Source organism: Danio rerio, chromosome 25, assembly GCF_049306965.1.
Source record: "Danio rerio strain Tuebingen ecotype United States chromosome 25, GRCz12tu, whole genome shotgun sequence".
In the NCBI taxonomy this organism is placed as follows: Eukaryota; Metazoa; Chordata; class Actinopteri; order Cypriniformes; family Danionidae; genus Danio; species Danio rerio.
The window spans coordinates 17516876-17536837 of NC_133200.1; the positions used below are offsets into that span (position 1 = coordinate 17516876).

The 19962-nt window shown below is 34.4% G+C and overlaps 2 protein-coding genes across 2 annotated transcripts; both read right to left on the reverse strand.

Annotated features, from left to right (window-relative positions):
- Positions 1 to 33: 33 nt before the first annotated feature.
- Positions 34 to 7034, reverse strand: cpa4 (carboxypeptidase A4). Its single transcript, NM_001002217.1, has 11 exons — positions 6877 to 7034; positions 6720 to 6795; positions 6514 to 6648; positions 4299 to 4397; positions 4115 to 4216; positions 3929 to 4030; positions 3748 to 3858; positions 2882 to 2972; positions 727 to 926; positions 350 to 434; positions 34 to 271 (listed from the first exon to the last, which is right to left on the reverse strand). Exons 1-11 carry the CDS (start codon positions 6939 to 6941, stop codon positions 84 to 86), a joined length of 1254 nt encoding a protein of 417 aa, NP_001002217.1. The 5' UTR covers positions 6942 to 7034; the 3' UTR covers positions 34 to 83.
- A 1174-nt stretch (positions 7035 to 8208) lies between these two features.
- On the reverse strand, positions 8209 to 19654 carry cpa2 (carboxypeptidase A2 (pancreatic)). The gene is given in 11 exon segments (NM_001003446.2): positions 8209 to 8436; positions 11922 to 12006; positions 12082 to 12281; positions 14032 to 14128; positions 14215 to 14334; positions 16369 to 16470; positions 16554 to 16655; positions 18172 to 18270; positions 19186 to 19320; positions 19386 to 19467; positions 19554 to 19654. Coding segments are annotated over 11 exon segments (1275 nt in total). The 5' UTR covers positions 19619 to 19654; the 3' UTR covers positions 8209 to 8248.
- Positions 19655 to 19962: the final 308 nt, after the last annotated feature.

Sequence of the window (19962 nt, forward strand, 5' to 3'; positions counted from 1 at the left end):
GTAACTGTTAATACAATAACCACCTCTACAATGGGGGGTCTGCAGCCTTTATTAAAGAGCATCAATACATTTTCACATTTCTCTCAATAAGGGTGATCACGAACATATTCCATAATGTTCTTGAGTCCAAGCCAGGTCTCCTCAGCGGTGGGAATGATCTGGTTGGCAGGCAGTAGGAAACCGTATAACCCAGTGTCACGCAATTCGAAGGCAAATGAATATTTGATGCCAATGTTGTAGGTCCAGTCAATGCTTCCACCACTTGCTTGGTCTGAAATGTAACAGGACAATTTTCACAATCAGATATGCGTACAAATGGGCCTTAAAAAGGAGTATGAAATCTACTCACAGATAATCTTGCAGATGCTGCCGACTTGGTATTTGGTGTTATAGAGGGACATGAGTTCTTTAATGGCAGCTGTGCCTACAGCATGCTATAATACACAAAAACAAACAGACATTACGTTTATTGTATAGCATCATGATATTATAGTTCAAACTGAGATTATAGGCAACACCGGTTCTGATAACGTTTTGTCAAATGCAATTAAATCAAGTACAGTATATCTGATTCATTGAATTTGTAAAAACTTTTGTAAGCATAGACAAATTTTGATTGTAATGACCGTGACATTTTACAGAATGTCCCAATGTTTTCTGATTTGGAGTTGTATGATAAATCAGAGTATAAAAATATTAAAAGGATATAGATATAAATTGGCTTACCAGTTCAGACTGGTCAGGAATGTTTGTGCATGTGTAGCCATAGGGATACATTAGGAGTTGGGAGTAAGAATGGATGGAGATGAAGGATTTGAAGTTGCCGTGACCCTTAATGAGGTCCACAACATTTTTCACTTCCACCTCGGAGTGGGCATAGGGACCGTGGTAAGAGTCAGAACAGGGATTCTTGCTGGCTCCAGGGCCTGGGAAAATGCATAGTTATATAAGTAATATGATGGTGGTGTGAGTAATATGGTGAATAGTGAGAATTTACATGTATCAATAGTTTGTTATTATGAAAGCGTAAATATGGAGCCAGAACAATCTCAAAAACAAAATTTTTACAAAAAAAATTCATACATCCACAACTCAATTCACATTTACAAAATCCAATTTGTAAAATCAAAAAACAAATCATAAATTCAACACACAATTTGGGAACTCACAAGTAAAAATCATAAATATTTTTGCCAAATAAATTGTAATTGTGTATTTATTAATCGTGTTTTGAACATACGAATTAGATTTGTGTGTTTTTAAATCGTGTTTTGAACTTACGAATTGGATTTGTTTATGTATGAATCATTTTTTTAACTTACAAATTGGATTTATGTATTTTTGAATCATGTTTTGAACTTACGAATTAGATTTGTGTATTCATGAATTGCGTTTTAAACTTATGAATTGGATTTCTGTATTTATGAAATTTTTTTTTTATTTACTTCCGATTTGCATTTGTGTATTTTTGATTAAATTTTTGAACTAACAAATTGGATTTGTGTTTTTTAATCGTGTTTTGACCTTTTGAATTGGATTTGTGTACTTTTGAATCGTTTTTTTAACTTACCAATTGGATTTGTGTATTTATGAATAATTTTTTTAACTTACGAATTAGATTTGTGTATTTTTGAATCATGTTTTTAACTTTCAAATTGGATTTGTGTGTTTATGAATTGTGTCTTGAAATTACAAATTGGATTTGTTTATGTATGAATCGCTTTTTTAACTTACGAATTGGATTTGTGCATTTTTGAATCGTGTTTTGAACTTACAAATTGGATTTGTGTATTTATGAATAATTTTTTAACTTAAGAATTAGATTAGTGTATTTTTACATCATTTTTTGAACTTTCAAATTGGATTTGTGAATTTTTAAATCGTAATTTGAACTTACAAAGTGGATTTGTGTATTTATGATTCGAGTTTTGAACTTACAAATTGGATTTGTGTATTTTTGAATCGTGTTTTGAACTTATGGATTGGATTTCTGTATTTTTTAATCGTGTTTTGAACTTACAAAGCGGATTTGTGTATTTATGAATCTTTTTTTTACTTATAAATTGGATTTGTGAATTTTTAAATCGTAATTTGAACTTACAAAGTGGATTTGTGTATTTATGATTCGAGTTTTGAACTTACGAATTGGATTTGTGTATTTTTGAATCGTGTTTTGAACTTATGGATTGATTTTTGTCTATTTTTGGATCGTGTTTTGAACTTATAAATTGGATTTGTGTATTTATGATTCCAGTGTTTAACTATCGAATTGGATTTGTGTATTTTTGAATCCTATTTTGAATTTATGAATTGGAATTGTGTATTTTTGAATTGTGTTTTAAACTTATAAATTGAATTTGTGTGTATTATATAAATTGTTTTGAACTTACAAATTGGATTTTTTTATAAATAGTGTTTTGAATTTATGAATTAGATTTGTGTGTTTATGAATAGTGTTTTGAACCTACAAATTGGATTTACGTATTTATGAATCATGTTTAGAATTTATGAGTGGGATTTGTTTATATTATGAATCTTGTTTTTTATTTACTTACGAGTGGGATTTGTGTATATTATGAATTGTGTTTGAATTTACAAATGGGATTTGTGTATACTATGAACTGTTTTGAACTTATGAATTGGATTTGAATCTATGATTTGTATTTTGTAAATGTGAATTGTGTTGTGCATGTATGAATTTTATTTTGTAAATGTATTATTTTATTGATCTGGCTTCATATGTAAACAGCTTGAAATTCATAATTTCAAAATGAGACTTTCTATGGTTGTGTATGCAAGTCAATAGAAATGTTTTTGGCACGTTAAGTTGCTGGCTGCAGTTCACATAATGCTACAGTAACACTGTCAGCTATCCACATACCTCCAAAACCAGCATCCCAGTTCCTGTTTGGATCAGTACCACGGCAGGAGGAGCCAGGGTTCACAGAGCGAGTTTTACGCCACATGCGGTTCTGAATGCAAAACATAAATGTTCTCAGTAATTCTCCTAAATATGCTTTTAGACTTATAGATGTGATAAAAGACTCCTAATACTCCTGAAAATATCCATTAAAAGGAAATATCATATAAACAACAGCAGATTTGCTTTATTTTTGGACCCCTACATTACTTGATTTCTAGAACAATATAAAAAATGTAGACACTTTATTGTCTGATGCCTATTTACTTTTATTTCAGAAAGTAGTCAAATTTGTATTTAATACTTGTCTTCAGGTTTATATACATGCATATTTAGAAAAAAAAATCAAATGAAGATTTTTATAGCATTAATGCTAAAATAATGTACTTAGATTGCATACAATGTCAATATAAATGTAAATTATTTAATTTTGCCATTTCTTTTTCCCATATTGTTATTTAAAAATATATTCGATCATTGTAGAAATTGATCTTTTTACACAAAAATGTACTAGTATAGGGTTGTTAACTAAAACACTATTATTAAAATATGCTACTTCATAATAGCCTAAAATCCAACACAAGTATACAAAAAGTTTTAACAAAAATAATCTAAAATTAATGTTTATATTGTTTAAATTACAAATTGGAAAAACGAAACAGTCAAGATGTCTGTGAAATACAATATAACAATTCAAATTCAAAACTGCAGTAGCAAGTTACATTTTTCTCTGACAAGTAGAGAGTATTTAGTATATCGAACAATCTAAAGACAGCCGTGATTGTTGCAAAAAAAAAAACAAAAGAAAATATTTTTTATTGACCTACATCAGTGTGAGTAAAAGAATATCCATCAGGGTTAGTCACAATCATCAAGTAGACATCCATCTGCCCCAGAAGAGAGGTCACGGAGGGATCGACGCCATAGTCTGAAGCCATCTAAAGAGAAAAAAAATGATAAGCTCACAATATGAAAAGAGTTTTAGCTTTTTTCATTCATCTCATTTACCTTGTTGGCGATCCAAACAGCAGAAGCCTGAGTCACCCACTCTCTGGCATGAATACCAGCATCAATCCAGATAGCCGGTCGGTTCTCACCACCCGTGCTGAACTGGAATTAATACAACAACTTCATGAAAAAAACCAAACACATATGAGTTTGCGATCATATAATCTGCTCTGACAGATTCTGTACCTTCAGGGCGTACATGGGACGGTTCTCGTAGGAGTTGCCGATATTTATTTTGGAGATGAGGTTAGGGTGACTTGCAACAAGGGTGTCCATAAAACTATAGATCTGATGAGAATAAACAAATGTTTGTTAGGATTAATAATATGAAATCATTCTCATGTAATGCATGCATAGTGTAAGTATTTACAGTGTCCAGGTCATGATAAGCAGCAAAGTCGAAGATCTTGGCGTTGCGTTCAGTCTCTGCATTGCTGACCATCTCTGCCTTCTGCTCATCCAAAAGGTCCTTAAATGCAGACATATTTTAGATTTTGTTTTGATTAACATCTTAATGTTATGTAACAATAAAAATCAGGACACATTAAAAATTAAGTTCCAAAAACAACATAACAGATTGCATTCTGGGATAAAAATAATAATTCACAATACACTGAAATTCAGTGATATTAATTTAACACATTATAACTTTATAAACTATTAAAGTATTACAAGTTTTTATAGGAAAAAATATATAGGTGTTGTGATTGCCAGTGGTGTTGTCTCCGCCAGCAAGGTTTTTTTCTATCGCAGATTACTACTGAATGAACTACAACTCCCAGAACTCCATGCGCTCATCAACTCCTACAGCAGCTGACAATAGTCCGGACACTTACACACTGACACAGCTGCTGCTTATTTACACTGATTAAGGACTATATATACCCCTCAAATTCATTCACACATTGCTGAGTCTTGTTTCTTAATGAACTTTACGAAGCTTTTCCTTGTTTAATTTCCCCGTTGTTTTGATTCTTGACTTTTTCCTCATTTTAATCCATTGCCGTCTAGTTTAACCTCTCGCCTACATCTATTGGATTACCCTTATAATATTGCTTTGCTCCTGTTTATGACCTTAGCCTGTACGACCTTGATTCAAATAAATTGCAATTGGATCTGCTAGTCTATTCACAACTTTTGCTTCGTTACAATAGGGTTATGTAGTAGGTTTTTAGGGGGGAAAATCTAAATTATTTGCCATGAAATTTCAAGTGATATTAGCATAACAAATTCATATTTTAATACTGAGCAAGCTGATTAATTACTTATTCTTTTAATCTTAATCTCAAATCATGGACAAAATGTATCATTCACTTTCTTGTCGGCTTAGTCCGGGGTCGCCACAGCGGAATGAACCGCCAACTTATCCAGCAAGTTTTTTACGCAGCGGATGCCCTTCCAGCCGCAACCCATCTCTGGGAAACATCCACACACACATTCACACACACACACTCATACACTATGGACAATTTAGCCTACCCAATTCACCTGTACCACATGTCTTTGGACTGTGTAGGAAACCGGAGCACCCGGAGGAAACCCACGCAAAAGCAGGGAGAACATGCAAACTCCACACAGAAATGCCAACAGAGCCGAGATTCGAACCAGCGAACTTCTTGCTGTGAGGCTACAGCACTACCTACTGCACAACTGCCTCGCCGGACAAAATGTATCATTAATATCAATATTAGCCAATAGCTTCAGCTATTGATACAATAGTCAGTATTTGTATTTCTATAATTAAATAAATATTGTAATAAATTTTTACAAATGTAACATTTTTGTTAATTTTTAGCTTTTTCAAAAATATGTAAAAATATGATTTAAAAAAATGTAGTCACTGTAGCTTTTTTAATGTTTTTTTATTCAGATGGATATTATATTTTCAGTTTATTTTTGTTTTATTAAACATTATTTAACATTCATTTTATTTAGAAGTAAAAATAATTTGAGATAGTTAGAATAACAAAATAGATAATAATGATTATACATACAGCTAAAGTCAGAATTATTAGCTTTCCTTAGAATTTTTTTTTCTTTTTAAATCTTTTCCAAATTATGTTTAACAGAGCAATGAGTTTTTCACAGTATGTCTGATAATATTTTTTCTTGTGGAGAAAGTCTTATTTGTTTTATTTCGGCTAGAATAAAAGCAGTTTTTAATTTTTAAATAAACATTTTAAGGTCAAAATTATTAGCCCCTAAGCTATATATAAGCTATAACAAACCATTGTTATACAATAGCTAATTACCCTAACCTGCCCAGTTAACCTTAATAACCTAGTTAAGCCTTTAAATGTCACTTTAAGCTGTATGAAAGTGTCTAGTCAAATATTATTTACTGTCATCATGACAAAGATAAAATGAATCTGTTATTAGAAATGAGTTTTTAAAACTATTATGTTTAGAAATGTGTTGAAAAATCTTCCCTCCGTTAAACAGAAATTGGGGAAAGAAATAAACAGGAGGCTAATAATTCAAAGGGGGCTAATAATTCTGACTCCAACTGTACATCGTAATAATATTATAATAGACTTTTTTCTGCTTTTTTAGCAAAATTTTAGTTTGTTTTCAGTGTGGCTCACCTGCACATTGTTGATCATGACAGTAAAAGGGATGTTGTTTTCCTTCAGGAAATCTTTAACAGCATACAGACTGGCATGAGGCACACGGACATCAACAGGACGCTCAGTTGAGAAGCCATGAGTCCAGAAATCCAGCTGTATGGTCAAATATAATATATAAAATATTTGATTTTAGGTGCTCAACTTAAAACAGAAATTCTCCATACCCCTGAATCCTCATCCAGCTCCTTCAAAATATGAATGTGGTCTTCAGATTCTGCATGAATTCTGAGAACTTGGTCTCTGTCAGGATTTAAAGCCCAGATTTGTCATTTTGATTGAGTAACAAAGTTGTCATATATGATAACAAGTACCTGAACTTACCCATTAAAGAGCTCCTTACAGTGAACAGCCACCAGAAGTGCAAAGACTGCAATAAAAAGTCTCATGTTCTCCAGTTGTAAAAGTGATCTCTACTGTCTGGATGTTTCATTGAGAGCTGCTCTTATACTTGCCGAAACACATGTCGAGTTCTCAGGTATATCAGTGCTCATGGAAGTTAATGTGACTTTTTCAGAAACAACCAGCCTTTCACAATACTTTCCAGGTGAACATTGCAGTGTGTTTCTCAGAAGATCTAAATTTAGCTGCAAAAACTTCAAAAGATTAAGATTGGACTGAAAATATTCAATAAAGGGATAGGTCACCCAAAAATGCTAATTAATTTTTTTACAAAATTGCTCACTCTCAGGTGGTTTCAAAACTTTGTGAGTTTTCTTTCTTCTGTTAAACACAAAAGAAGATATTTTGGAGAAAGCTGAAAACCTGTAACCATTGACTAATATCGTATTTATATTTTTTACTTTGGAAATCGATGGTTACAGGTTTTCGGCTTTCTTCCAAATCTCTTCCTTTGTGTTTAAAAGAAGAACGAAACTCATCAAGGGTTGAAAGAAGTAAAGGGTGAGTAAATGATGACAGAATTGTATATTTAGGTGTACTTTTTAAAAAGAAGTGTTTTGTTGAGAAAGTTGTAGAAAGGTTGCTGGATTCATAAGTATCATAAGAACTTTGTAAGAAGACTTTGACATGTTGGGCATACTGAAAATTAATTTTTTAAAAGTGATTTTTATAAACACAGCATTTTAAAGACACACTCCACATTTTAGAAAATAGGCTCATTTACAGCTCCATTAAACGGTTGAGTTTTACCATTTTTTAATCCAACTAAGTTTTTTAAGTTTAAAATCTTCTTGTTTATTTTACCCCCAAAAATCTAAACAGATTATCAGAAAATAAAGCTTATTTGGTAGATTTTTTTTTTATTAATGGATGTGCAAATTGCTTGAGAATTACACATCTGCCAGTCTACCGAGCAACAGACATGCCAAGCACTCACACACCAGTTCTACATCACTCTTTGATTTAACACACATCATCCTCAATGATGCTTAGACTATTTAAGATCTACAGACACATTCGTACCCTGACCTTTGCCTGTTTCTTGGACTACTCTTTTTGGATTGCCTTTGCTATTATTGTTTTGTTTCTGTGTTGACCCCTGCCTGCCTGACCACTCAGTAAATAAAGCTGCATGTGGAACTCTGTCTCTGTTGCCACACCTGCATCATTACACAATGGTTGAAGTATTGCAGATTCACATAATCAGGTCATGTTGTACAAAACAATAAAATATGAAATGACATTTGCTTTATGTTCAGTTTTATCTCTATGGAAACTTTATTGTAGCTTTATCTCAATAAGGATGATCAGAAACATATTGCATTATGTATCTGAGAGCAAACCATGTCTCCCTTGCAGTGGAAACGATCTGGTCAGCAGGCAGGAGGAATCCATATTCACCAGTGTCACGCAGCTCAAAAGCGAAGCAATATTTGATGCCATGTTGGTAAGCCCAGTCCACACTTGCACCACTAGCTTGCTCTGAAATGAAATGTATAGGTTACGTTCTTGTGTAAGTTCTAATAGCACTTTTTAAAAGTTTGACACACCACATAAAGCAGTGGTTCCCAAAGTGGTGGCCACGGCATAATAAGTGGGGGGTGGGGGGTGGCTTGTTTATTTCCAAAAACCAAATAAGAATGAAAAAAAGGAAGGAAAGATGGAAGGAAGGAAGAAATAAATAAAAAAAGAAAGAAAGGGAAACATTTTGATTAGCAGAAGTTATTAATCTGGTTACAAAAACAAAAAATGGAAAATTAAGTTAAGTTTATTTCTAAACTAATTTCGAAAGGTTCAAGTGCTTATGATTGATTGGAGCCAGCCCCGCCTTATTCAATTCATGATTCACCAATCAGAAAATTCCAATAAATACCCTAAGTTTCATATCACAGCCAGCTTCGTTTTGAAGAATCCCCCTTCCACCCCTACTTCTCCTCCTTTCCTAGGCCCAGTGGGGCCACCGTGGGACTAGAACGTCACTGGTTCTAGTTCTGATCAATCCAGCCGATGGTTTTGTGTGGAGTTTACACGTTCTCCCTGTTCTCATGTGGTTTTCCTCCAGCGTTCTCCGGTTTCCTCTCACCGTCAAAAAATATGCAACCTAAGTTGATGGACTAATCCAAATCGGCACCAAAGACATGCTCCTAGTTAATAGTTATTTTTTAAGAGCAACCACTATCTGTTCATTAGTTTCAACAGCAGGGGAGTTCTCGAGATCTACTTGAGCTCAAACTCCACTCTCTCCTTGCAAAAAGGAGCTCAGGGCTCTCTCCCGGGACAGCATGCCAAACAAGCTTTATAATCAATCATCAGCTAAGTGTGAACTCTTGAAACAGTTTGATTACCAGAATTATTCGAAATCTTATTTAAAATTACAGGATTATCCACAATGATGCTCAATGGCAAAGAAAGCAAGGCTTTGGAATAGAGATACAGCTGCTTTAATATTGACTTAAAAGACTATGTTTGCTGTTTGTTTAAACTACTTATTTAAAATTAGCTGAAAAAAATTAATTTAAAATTCATTTATTAATTTTCTTGTCGGCTTAGTCCCTTTATTAATCCAGGGTAATGTGGATAATTGAGAATAGCAGGAAGATTTTGCACTGCGTCGCCCCTTAGACAACAATCAGTTGAGATAAATAATGGGGGCCCAGACCATGTAGGGCTTTGAACACAAATAGAAGGATTTTAAACTCGATTTTTTGTGTCACCGGTAACCAATGGAGAGACCTCAAAATAGGAGTGATGTGCATATTTTGGGGTTTTTGTTAAAAATCTAGCTGCTGTGTTTTGCGGCCCAAAATAGAGAGAGTTACAATTGTCCAACCAGGAGGTTATAAGCGTGTGTATGGCAATTTCTAGAGAGTGTGAAGGAAGAGAAGATTTCATTTTGGAAAGGCGGCGGAGTTGGTAGAATAAGTTTCCAACCACATTTGACATATGTTTATCAAATTTTTAGTTCTGGTCTAATGTTACGCCAAGGTCACTTACCTGGGGTGATCTGAACTTCTCCAAGTTGCCCAAACTGGGGCGTGTTCCAACAAATCATTGGGCCCAAATATAATAACCTCTGTTTTTTCTTCATTTAAAAATAATACATTCTCAGAAAGCCATACTTTTACCTCCTCCAGGCACAGTGACAGGGAGTTCACAACAGAAGACTCATTTTCCTTTTTAAGTGACAGATAGATTTGTGTATCTTCTGCTTAAAGATGAAAGTGCAGGCCATATTTCTTGAAAATAAAACCTAATTGAACCTAATCTTTTCATCTACCACCAGTGTGCAGCATCCACTTGGATTACACAACAGCAGCCATATTGCGCCACACCACACACCAGCTGATTGGTGGAGAGGAGAAAGAGTGAAGAAGCCAATTATGATATGGGGATGGTTAGGAGGCCATGATGGACAGAGTCAAGTGGGCAAATTTGGCCAGGATGCCGAGCTTAAACCCTACTCATTTTGAAGGACAATAATATGATAAAAATACATATAATTCTGCCATGCAGTATCTGGTTTGAGGTTAGCATCTTAAGCTAAAGCACAAAATGGTAGAGAATGTCCATAGCTGCCAACTCTCACGAATTTGCCGTGAGAGTCATGCAATTGACGGAATTCTCACGCTCTCACGCCACACATCCATTTTCTCACGCAGAAATATCATCTCTGTGAAATATTTTTTTTAGCTTTAATAAAGACGGTTTCAAAGACTTTTTTTCATTATATAAAGATGTTATTCTCTGTGTGCAACCGAATCAAGACTGGTGACTGCTCGCGTTCCCGCTCCGGGTGTGAATCCCAGTTGTAAACATTCATGTCAAATAAATATGTTGTGCTGAGAAATGCACCCCTGCCATAAAATCCACCCCTTTCATAAAGTTTCATTAAGAACTTTCATTCTTCTTTAAGGCAAGGGTTAACTGTGTTATTAAAAAGATTGTATCAATTTCAGTTAATAGATGCATATTTCAGAGGGGGTGCATTTTATGGCAGGGCTAACAGCCTTTTATGTAGGCTACAGGTGTCAGCCTGCAGTGAGTTTTGCAAGTCTAAAGTTTAAACAATATGATGATCTTATTTTGACTAATGGCTCTTTATAGATTTTTTTAGCATGAAGTAGAAAAGAGGGATAAGGTCAGGGAGCTTAGACTTCATTCATTCATTCATTCATTTTCTTTTCTGGTAGTCCCTTTATTAATCCGGGGTCGCTACAGTGGAATGAATCGGCAACTTATAAAGCATATGTTTTATGCATTGGATGCCCTGCCAACTGCAGCCCATCACTGGGAAACATTCATACACTCTCATACACACATACACTATGGCCAATTTGGAGTTTAGACTAAAACCTAATTCTTGGCCATGAGACGGGTCTAAGACAACACACAACAGATAATTCTATAAAACATATATCTTTCTGTTCTATACAATTGTCTATAGAATTTCATTCTAATGAAATTAATATATTTATGCAAAAAAAATCTTAAATGATCTTAGCATATCACTTCAGTTTTTACTTTGTTTTTCTGTTACATTTAGAATAGATTTTTTATTGATTTAGAATAGAATAATAAATGGACAATAAAAATATTTATTTTATTTATAATAAATATTTTATAAAAAGTATTTATTAAAATAATATATAATTTTTATAGATTTATAAATAAATGGGGGGTGTGGTTTAGTATGGGCGGGGCTTGTGGGCATAGGGGCGGGGCATAAATTCTCACCCCACGCTAAAGCCAAAAGTTGGCAGCCCTGAATGTCAACTCTGTTATCATCAACACTGTTTAAAAAGTTTAACAAGCCACAGAATCAAATCTTCCCTTTCACATTCAAGTATTTTGTAATTTTGAACATTAATAATGGCTTCAGTTCATTATTTATGTTTGATTTACATTTCAGTTTAATGGAAAATGCTTAAAATGTGTCAAAAACCAATCCACTTCCACAGTCCACTTACCAATAGTGTGGAAGATGCTTCCAACTTTATAAATGGTGCCATGCCAAGAATTGAGGGCTTTGTTCGCCTGAGTGGCCACGTCATGCTAGAAAAGACATACAAAGAGATATTCAGCAGAATGAGAGGAAAACCAGAGGTTTGTGGTTGTAATTTTGCTTACAAGTTCAGGCTGGTCAGGAGCATTTGAGCCGGTGTAGCCATAGGGATACATTAGAAGCTGAGAGTAAGCATGGAGGGTCATGAAGGATTTGAAGTTGCCGTGGCTCAAAATGAAATCTACAATGTTTGTCACTTCAATCTCTGAATGAGCAGAAGGGCCGCGATAGTCTTCAGCACATGGATCATCACTTGCTCCAGGACCTGAAGAAAAGGTAGAGATATTGTTCATCTGTTAACCGTCACATCCATTTTTGAGTGTAAAATTTAAGTCAGAATTATTAGCCCCCTGGATTATTAGCCCCCCTGTTTATTTTTTTCTCACCAATTTCTGTTTAACGGAGGGAAGATTTTTTTTTCAAAACATTTCTAAACATAATAGGTTTAATAAATCATTTCTAATAACTGATTTATTTTATCTTTGCCATGATGACAGTAAATAATATTTTACTAGATATTTTTCAAGACACTTCTATACAGCTTAAAGTGACATTTAAAGAATTAACTAAAGTTATTTAGGTTAACTAGGCAGGTTAAGGTAATTACGCAAGTTATTGTATAACGATGGTTTGTTCTGTAGACTATCGGAAAAAAATATAGCTTAAAGGAGCTAATAATTTATACCTTAAATTTATTTTATTTTTTTAATTAAAACTGCTTTTATTCTAGCCAAAATAAAACAAATAAGATTTTCTCCAAAGAAAAAATATTATCAGAAATACTTTGAAAATTTCCTTGCTTTGGTAAACATCATTTGGGAAATATTTAAAAAAGAAAGGGAAATTCAAGGGGTGGGTGGGTGGGGGGGGGGTCAATAATTCAATAATTCTGTCAATTAGGGTCAATAAAGACAATAATTCTGACTTTAACTGTTTTTCTGCAAAGGTATTATCAACATTCAACTTTATATAATCCAGGAGTGCTTTTCAATGTAATCTTCTTTCTGGTCTAATTTCAAAGGGGACCTCTTATGCCCCTCTTTTTACAAGACCTAAATAAGTCTGAGATCTGATGTCCCTAGAGTTTGTATGTGAAGTTTTAGCTCAAAATACCCAACAAGTAATGTTTCATATGTCTTTGAAAATGCCCCTTTTAATCTTTGATCCTAATTATGCCATTTTGGTGACTGTCGCTTTAAATTCAAATGAGATGCCCATGTATTAGCATAGTGGCAGATTCAAATAAACTAACTTCCTATTCTAATGATGGAGATATCATCACATAGGCTTTCCCCTCTGATGACATACAATAAATCATGCATTTTAATAAAAATCACAAAAAAAAAAAATAAATTTGTGAGCTGCTATACCAACAACAGCCACTTGGCGACATTTATTTCAAATTGATGATAAAGAACACTCCGTTACTACTTGACATATTCATTTTCAATAGTATTATCAAAATTTTTGACAAATCCGAAATAAATATATTTAATTTAAATTATTAAGCTAAAAACTGAGGTTTAATTTGAGATTAAGTAAGTGTATTATATTGGCTTTTCAAAATAAACTCTTTGTGTATTTTTCTTTTTAACTTTTTTGCTACCTTTTCTTAGTCACAAATTAATAAATTATTATCACTGCATAATATTTTCTATAAAACCATGATCAAATATGATCAAAGGTACACTTAAGTCTTTCCTGCGATGTATAGTTTGTCAGAATGAGTTCAGGTTAAGTATAGATTGTAATTGTGGCAAATAAGCACACCGGCAGGCCAGTCATAATTAATTAAATAACATATTTAATCTTTCCTTTAGCTTAAACAGTAGAGTTTGGCACTAGCAACTTCAAGGTTATGGGTTTGGTTCCCAGAGAATGAAAGAACTGATAAAATGTTTACCTTCAACACAATGCAAGCTGTGTTTCATAAAAGATTTTGCCAATTACATAATTGTATTGTATTGTAAATACCTTCTAATGTGTCAAAAATATCAGTATGAAGCTGAACGTACCACTAAATTCAGCATCAAAGTTTCTGTTGAGGTCGACACCAGGGCAGTTTGGGTTAGAGGTCACAGACCGGCTCTTACGCCACAAACGGTGAAACGGCTAAGGGGTTATTAGTTTGTAATGTCATTAGAAATACTGTGAAACTTTTTATTTCTGTGCTATGCGACAAGTGAATGATGGCTTACCCGGACGGTGAGGTGGGAGAAGACGTATCCATCAGGATTGGCCACAATCATCAAGTAAATGTCCATCTTACTAAGGACATCGGGAACAGGAGCACGGTTTTCCTTAAAGTCTGTGGCAATCTGGAGGGACAAGAAGAGCAGTTCAGGATTTTAAAAAATCTCTGTTGTACATACTATGCAGATTTTATCCAATAATCTCAGAACAATCATCCAATCACAGCAATAGAGTGCTCAGGATATATAAGTACACACCTCACAAATCTTACAATACAAGGGTGCATATACATATACATTAGTTTAGTCAGTACTGAAGCCAAATCTGGAGCTAATCTAACAAAATAACTTACAATAATGGTTCAATAATTAGTAGTCCAAATTTATATGTTAGGGGAAAATGTTAAATAAAATCAAGCAGATACAGCAAAATCAAGAGTAACTACAAATATATACAATTTTGTTGAAATGTAGTTGTTTATAATGTTGTATTTTCTTTCCATTTCTAAAAATGTTGTGTGACTAAAATATTATTTTAATAAATATATCTGTTTAATAAATCAGTTTTGTTTAAATGCACCATAATACATTGTTTATATTTACTGAGAAATGAATACAATTATTCATTTTCAAAATAGAGAGTACTCAACTATGCTAAGCACTGTATTTCATTTTTCAGATTTGCTCTGAGCTGAGAGTCAATGCTTGTTTTTTCAGCACATTGGCCTAATGTTCAAAAACTAAATCTTCTATTTCGTATTCAAGACATCCGAATGCTGCAATAAACTAGTGTTCTGCAGTTCTGCACATACAAAATAAAATAAAATAATATTCAAATGATTAGGAATTACAGAGCTTTAATTTTTGCTGTTGTTGTTGTCCTCTTTGGATAAAATTATTTAAATTAAACTCAATTAAATTACATTAAATAAAATTTAAAAAAATATTCAATGTTTCTACAAGCGGCTCCCAAAAATAAGATTTTTTTTTAAAGTTATCTTGTTAAAGCAAGTCTCTTCTAAAAAATAAAAAAATAAAATAATTTTCAAGTGAATAGAAATTAAAGTACTTGCTATACAATTTTATTGCTGCATTAAATTAATATGGTATATGTAAACTGAATAAGCTAAATTGGCTGTAGTGTAAAACATATACTGGATAAGTTGGCGGTTCATTCCGCTGTGGCGACCCCTGATGAAATAAAAAATATTTAATGTCTCTGATGAAATAAAAAGGACACACAATCTCCATTTGATGCAAATAAAATAATAAAATATATTACAAAAAAGTTCAATGTGTCTCTTGTCTGGTGTGTCTGTGTTCTGTTGTGTCATGCGATGTCTCGTGTTTGATTCCATGTGTGTTTGTTTATATCATGTGACCCATTTGTTCTGTTTCCTCGCTGTTTCTTGATGATTATTAGTTCCACCTGTGTCTCACCCCTGTGTATTTAGTTCATTGTGTCTTGTGTATTTATTCTCCTGTGTTTTGTTTTTATCTTTAAGCCGTTATTGAATTGTCAACCACCCCAGTGATGCCGGTGGTCCATGTAATAAGTGCGATGTTTTGTAAATAAATAAGTGTTCTTGATAACTCCTGCGATCCTGTACGTTTGTGAGTGAGCTGACGTGACACAATGCTGCCAAACATGCTTTTTTTTTAAATAAAATAAAAGGTAATTTTTACTCACCATTTGCCATCTTAAGCAATATTGTTAAACAAAATAATTGCTTTTGTTTTAAAGTTAGAACATGTGTAAATGGCAAGTTAACTTATTAAACTAACAATCAGATATCATCTTTTCTGTCAGAGAAAAGAAAAACACTCCATCAGTTGCCAACCCTCTTCCTAAAGAGCTACCTTCATGCAGAGTTCAGCTCCAACCCTGATCAAGCACACCTGAATCAATTAGCTAGAACCTGAAGCAGCACTTGATAATCACACACAGGTGTTTTTGGTCAGGGTTGAAACTGAAATCTGCAGGACGGTAGCTCTCCAGGAACACGGTTGGTGACCCCTGCACTCTGTTTAATGTAAAAGATAACTCTAAAAATTGTAAAAGAAATTGTAACAAAAATACTATTGTAAAAGAAAATGGCTCTAAATGTGTTTTAAGAACAGAGTCAACCAAACACTAAATTCTTACACAATCTCACTCACCCTGTCAGCGATCCACACAGCAGATGCATGAGAAACCCACTCTCTGGCATGAATCCCAGCATCAATCCAGATCGCAGGTTTATTCTCTCCACCAGTGCTGAACTGGATACATTATGAGTATAAAACAAATCAAACAGCAGCACACAGAAATCAATCAACATTGTGTGATCAAATAATCTGTTTACCTTCAGGACATACATGGGACGGTTCTCATAGGTGCTGCCAATCTTCACTTTCGAGATCAGGTTAGAGTGACTCGCAACAAGGGTGTCCATAAAACTGTAAATCTGACAAAAAAATATTTAGATGTTTGGTTATGAATGCTTATTGCACAGCTTCCTGGAATGAAGCTGCTGTCACACTCGAGTTTGAGCTTGCGAAATTCTGTTGCCCGGCGCTGCGAAAAGGGGCGGGATTAAACAAGATGATTAGACATTTTAAAAAGCCAGCAATTGGTCCATATTTTAAATTTCTGTCCAGAGAGGTCATGTTTTGATCCTCGATTGGTCTCATGCAATCAAGTGGTGCCATTTCAAAGGTCAGAGTTCAACAAGCTTCAACTTAGCAATGCAGCAAACTGCAAACCTTCCGGTCTGCACGTGCATATGAATGGAAGTCTATGGGGAGAAAAGTCCAGTGTAAACGCAGCTTTATTGATTGTGATTGGTCAGTCTGTACTTTCCAAGTATGATATTCCCAGATAACAACCACTAAAATGATAACACAGGCTCATCCTGGGTACTTAAAATCATCTTGACCATTATTTACATCTATATTTATATACTTGTCTGTCAGGCTTTTGACTGTTTAGCACCATCTTGTGACTGAATATTATGTAGCTTAGTGTATGCTCAGTCAGCTCCATTCAGCCATTTTTGTTTATGTCAGCTTTGTGTTTAATTAAAGAGTTCATAAACTATTATCTAATTTTTTCATGTGTTGTAATAAGTAGCCATGTAATAAACGGGATAAAGTATATCCAGGTGGTTTTTCCTTAATAAAGCCCTATAGGCCGTACTCACACTAGGTACAGTTGCCTCGAACCGGGCAAAAGCACGTTTGTCCCCCCTCCCGTCTCCCCCGACGACCCCCACTCACACCACAATCGGGCCTCGGCACACTTACGTCATCGATGCTGCGCTGTTCAGTGAGAAGCGCTCTCTCACTCAGCAGCACAGTGGAGATTTCTCTAGTTATATCGTTTCAGTTGTTATATAAGCATTGACATGCAGTCAAATATTTTGCCAAACAATCCTTAGGGATGCGGTGACACGCCGTCAGATATTTCGCCGAACAGAACCGCCACTTTTCTCGCTCATAATCATCATGCCCTCGTGCTGCAGGAATGAGGAGGTCTGCTGAAGGCGCACAGCTGTCGTGCAGTAAGGAGTTTGCGTCTTTAAAAAACTACGGCAGTTTGCGTTCACTGAACAGTAAGAATGATTAATAAATCCATATGAAACTGTCCCTTAAATGTTACGTCTCGCTTTCAGTTTCGGGCTGAAAGCCCAAGTGAACCGCGCTCAGGCCCACCTCCTCCAACCGGGCCAGGGCCGGCCAAGTGAACCGTGCTTAAACCCGATTCAGCGCACTCACACTTCTCAAACGATCCGAGAAACGGGCCTGGGCACGGTACGGATGGCATAGTGTGAGTAGGCCCTTAATCTTATACAACTGCTGATAAGCCTTTCTGACTATACTCTGCAAGAACAACTACCTGGATGTACTTAATACCTTATGTATCATATTTATGTTATAAATGTTCTATGTGATTTTTTTGAAACAGTCAATGCATGTACTTACAGTATCCAGGTCATGATAAGCAGCAAAGTTGAAGCTCTTGGTGTTGCGCTCCATCTCCGTGTTACTAACCATCTCTGCTCTCTCCCTGTCCAAAAGCTCCTGAAACACAGGGAAATGTGTGTATTGATATTTCTTTAAACTGGCATGTCATAACTAGGCCTCCACAGAATCTGTACGTGCAGAAATCCGCAAGTTCTTAGCCCATCGAGTCTATTTACTTATTATGTAAATGTGTGTAAATGTATATTTATTCAGTTTTTTAATTAATTTCAGTAATATTATTGACTAATTTGAAGATGTTCATATGATTTATTTACACTACATTTTGTAAAGTAATATTTTCTGTTTTTAGTTACGATACTCCCAAAATCATTTTGCAGAAATCAGCAGATTTTTATTCACAAAATAGCAAAAAATGTCTGCAGATTTTGTCTAGTCCTAGTCAACACTTCCTTATAGAGATAGCTCATCCTTTTTTACATACTGTCTACAGATTCTGGTATTTTGAGAGTTAAAAATGTAAATATTTAGACTCTGATAATACACTGTGGTCTTATGAACCAAAGCTATTAGTTTTACAAGAAACTGAATATCATTTTCAACACTGTTAGATGTCAACTACATGTTGGATGGCCTAAAGGTGAGTAAAACATTTTAGACTTTAGGTGTCACATTAGTCAAAAAAAAGAAAAGAAAAGAAAAAAAAGAGAGAACATTTCTGTTTTAAATGCTTTGTTGCTCTGTAAACATACCATTAGATTTTACTTTATTAACAAACTTTTCTTTTGGATCTTTCATTTTTTTTCAGTTCCAATAATATTAAATTATAAAACTTCTCACTCCTCTCTAATATTTTGGCTTTCATAACATTTTTTGTTCTTTTTTGCAGAAGAAAATAAGCTCAAGAAAGTTAGGTTGATTTTTCACAGAATTACCCTATAATGAAATTAATATGATTATAAAGTGGTTCATTTTCATATATAAACTGTGTATTGATAATATTCGGTAACTCACCTGAACATTGTTGATCATGACAGCGAAAGAGATGTTGTTTTCCTTCAGGAAATCTTTGACGGCATACAGACTGGCATGAGGCACACGGACATCAACAGGACGTTCAGTAGAGAAGCCATGAGTCCAGAAATCCAGCTGTAAGATATTATAATTAGTATTACTGTCACATCTGTTATGAGCTTAAAGCTAAACCTTCATACCCCTGAATCCACATCCTTCTCCAGCTCCTTCAAGACTTGGATGTGGTCTTTAGATTCTGCATGGATTCTGAGAACTTGATCTCTGTCAAAAATAAAATGCCAGATTTTTCATTTTAAATGAGTAACAAAGTTGGCATACAGTATACGATTATAAATATCTGAACCTACCCATTAAAGAGCTCCTCACAATGAACAGCCACCAAAAGCACAAAGACTGCTATAAAAAGTCTCATGTTCTCCAGTTGTAGAAATGATCTCTACTGTCTGGATTTTCATTGAGATCAGCTTTTATAATCTCAGACACACGTGTTGAGTTCTCAGTAATATTAGTGCTGATGCAGGTTAATGTGACTCTTTTCACCATGATGCAACCTACTTTTGAATGTGTATTTATTGCCAGGTGTGCGTTGGTTTGTGTTTCTCATTGACTACAAAATAAAAATAAATAATAACAAGCTACTTTATAGTTAATCAAGGTAAACACGGAGTCTTGAAGGTCAGCAGTTAACAAGTTGAGGGCCAAAATGAAAAATTGTGATGCTAACTCTCAGTCTCTACATTTAAAATAAACTTAACT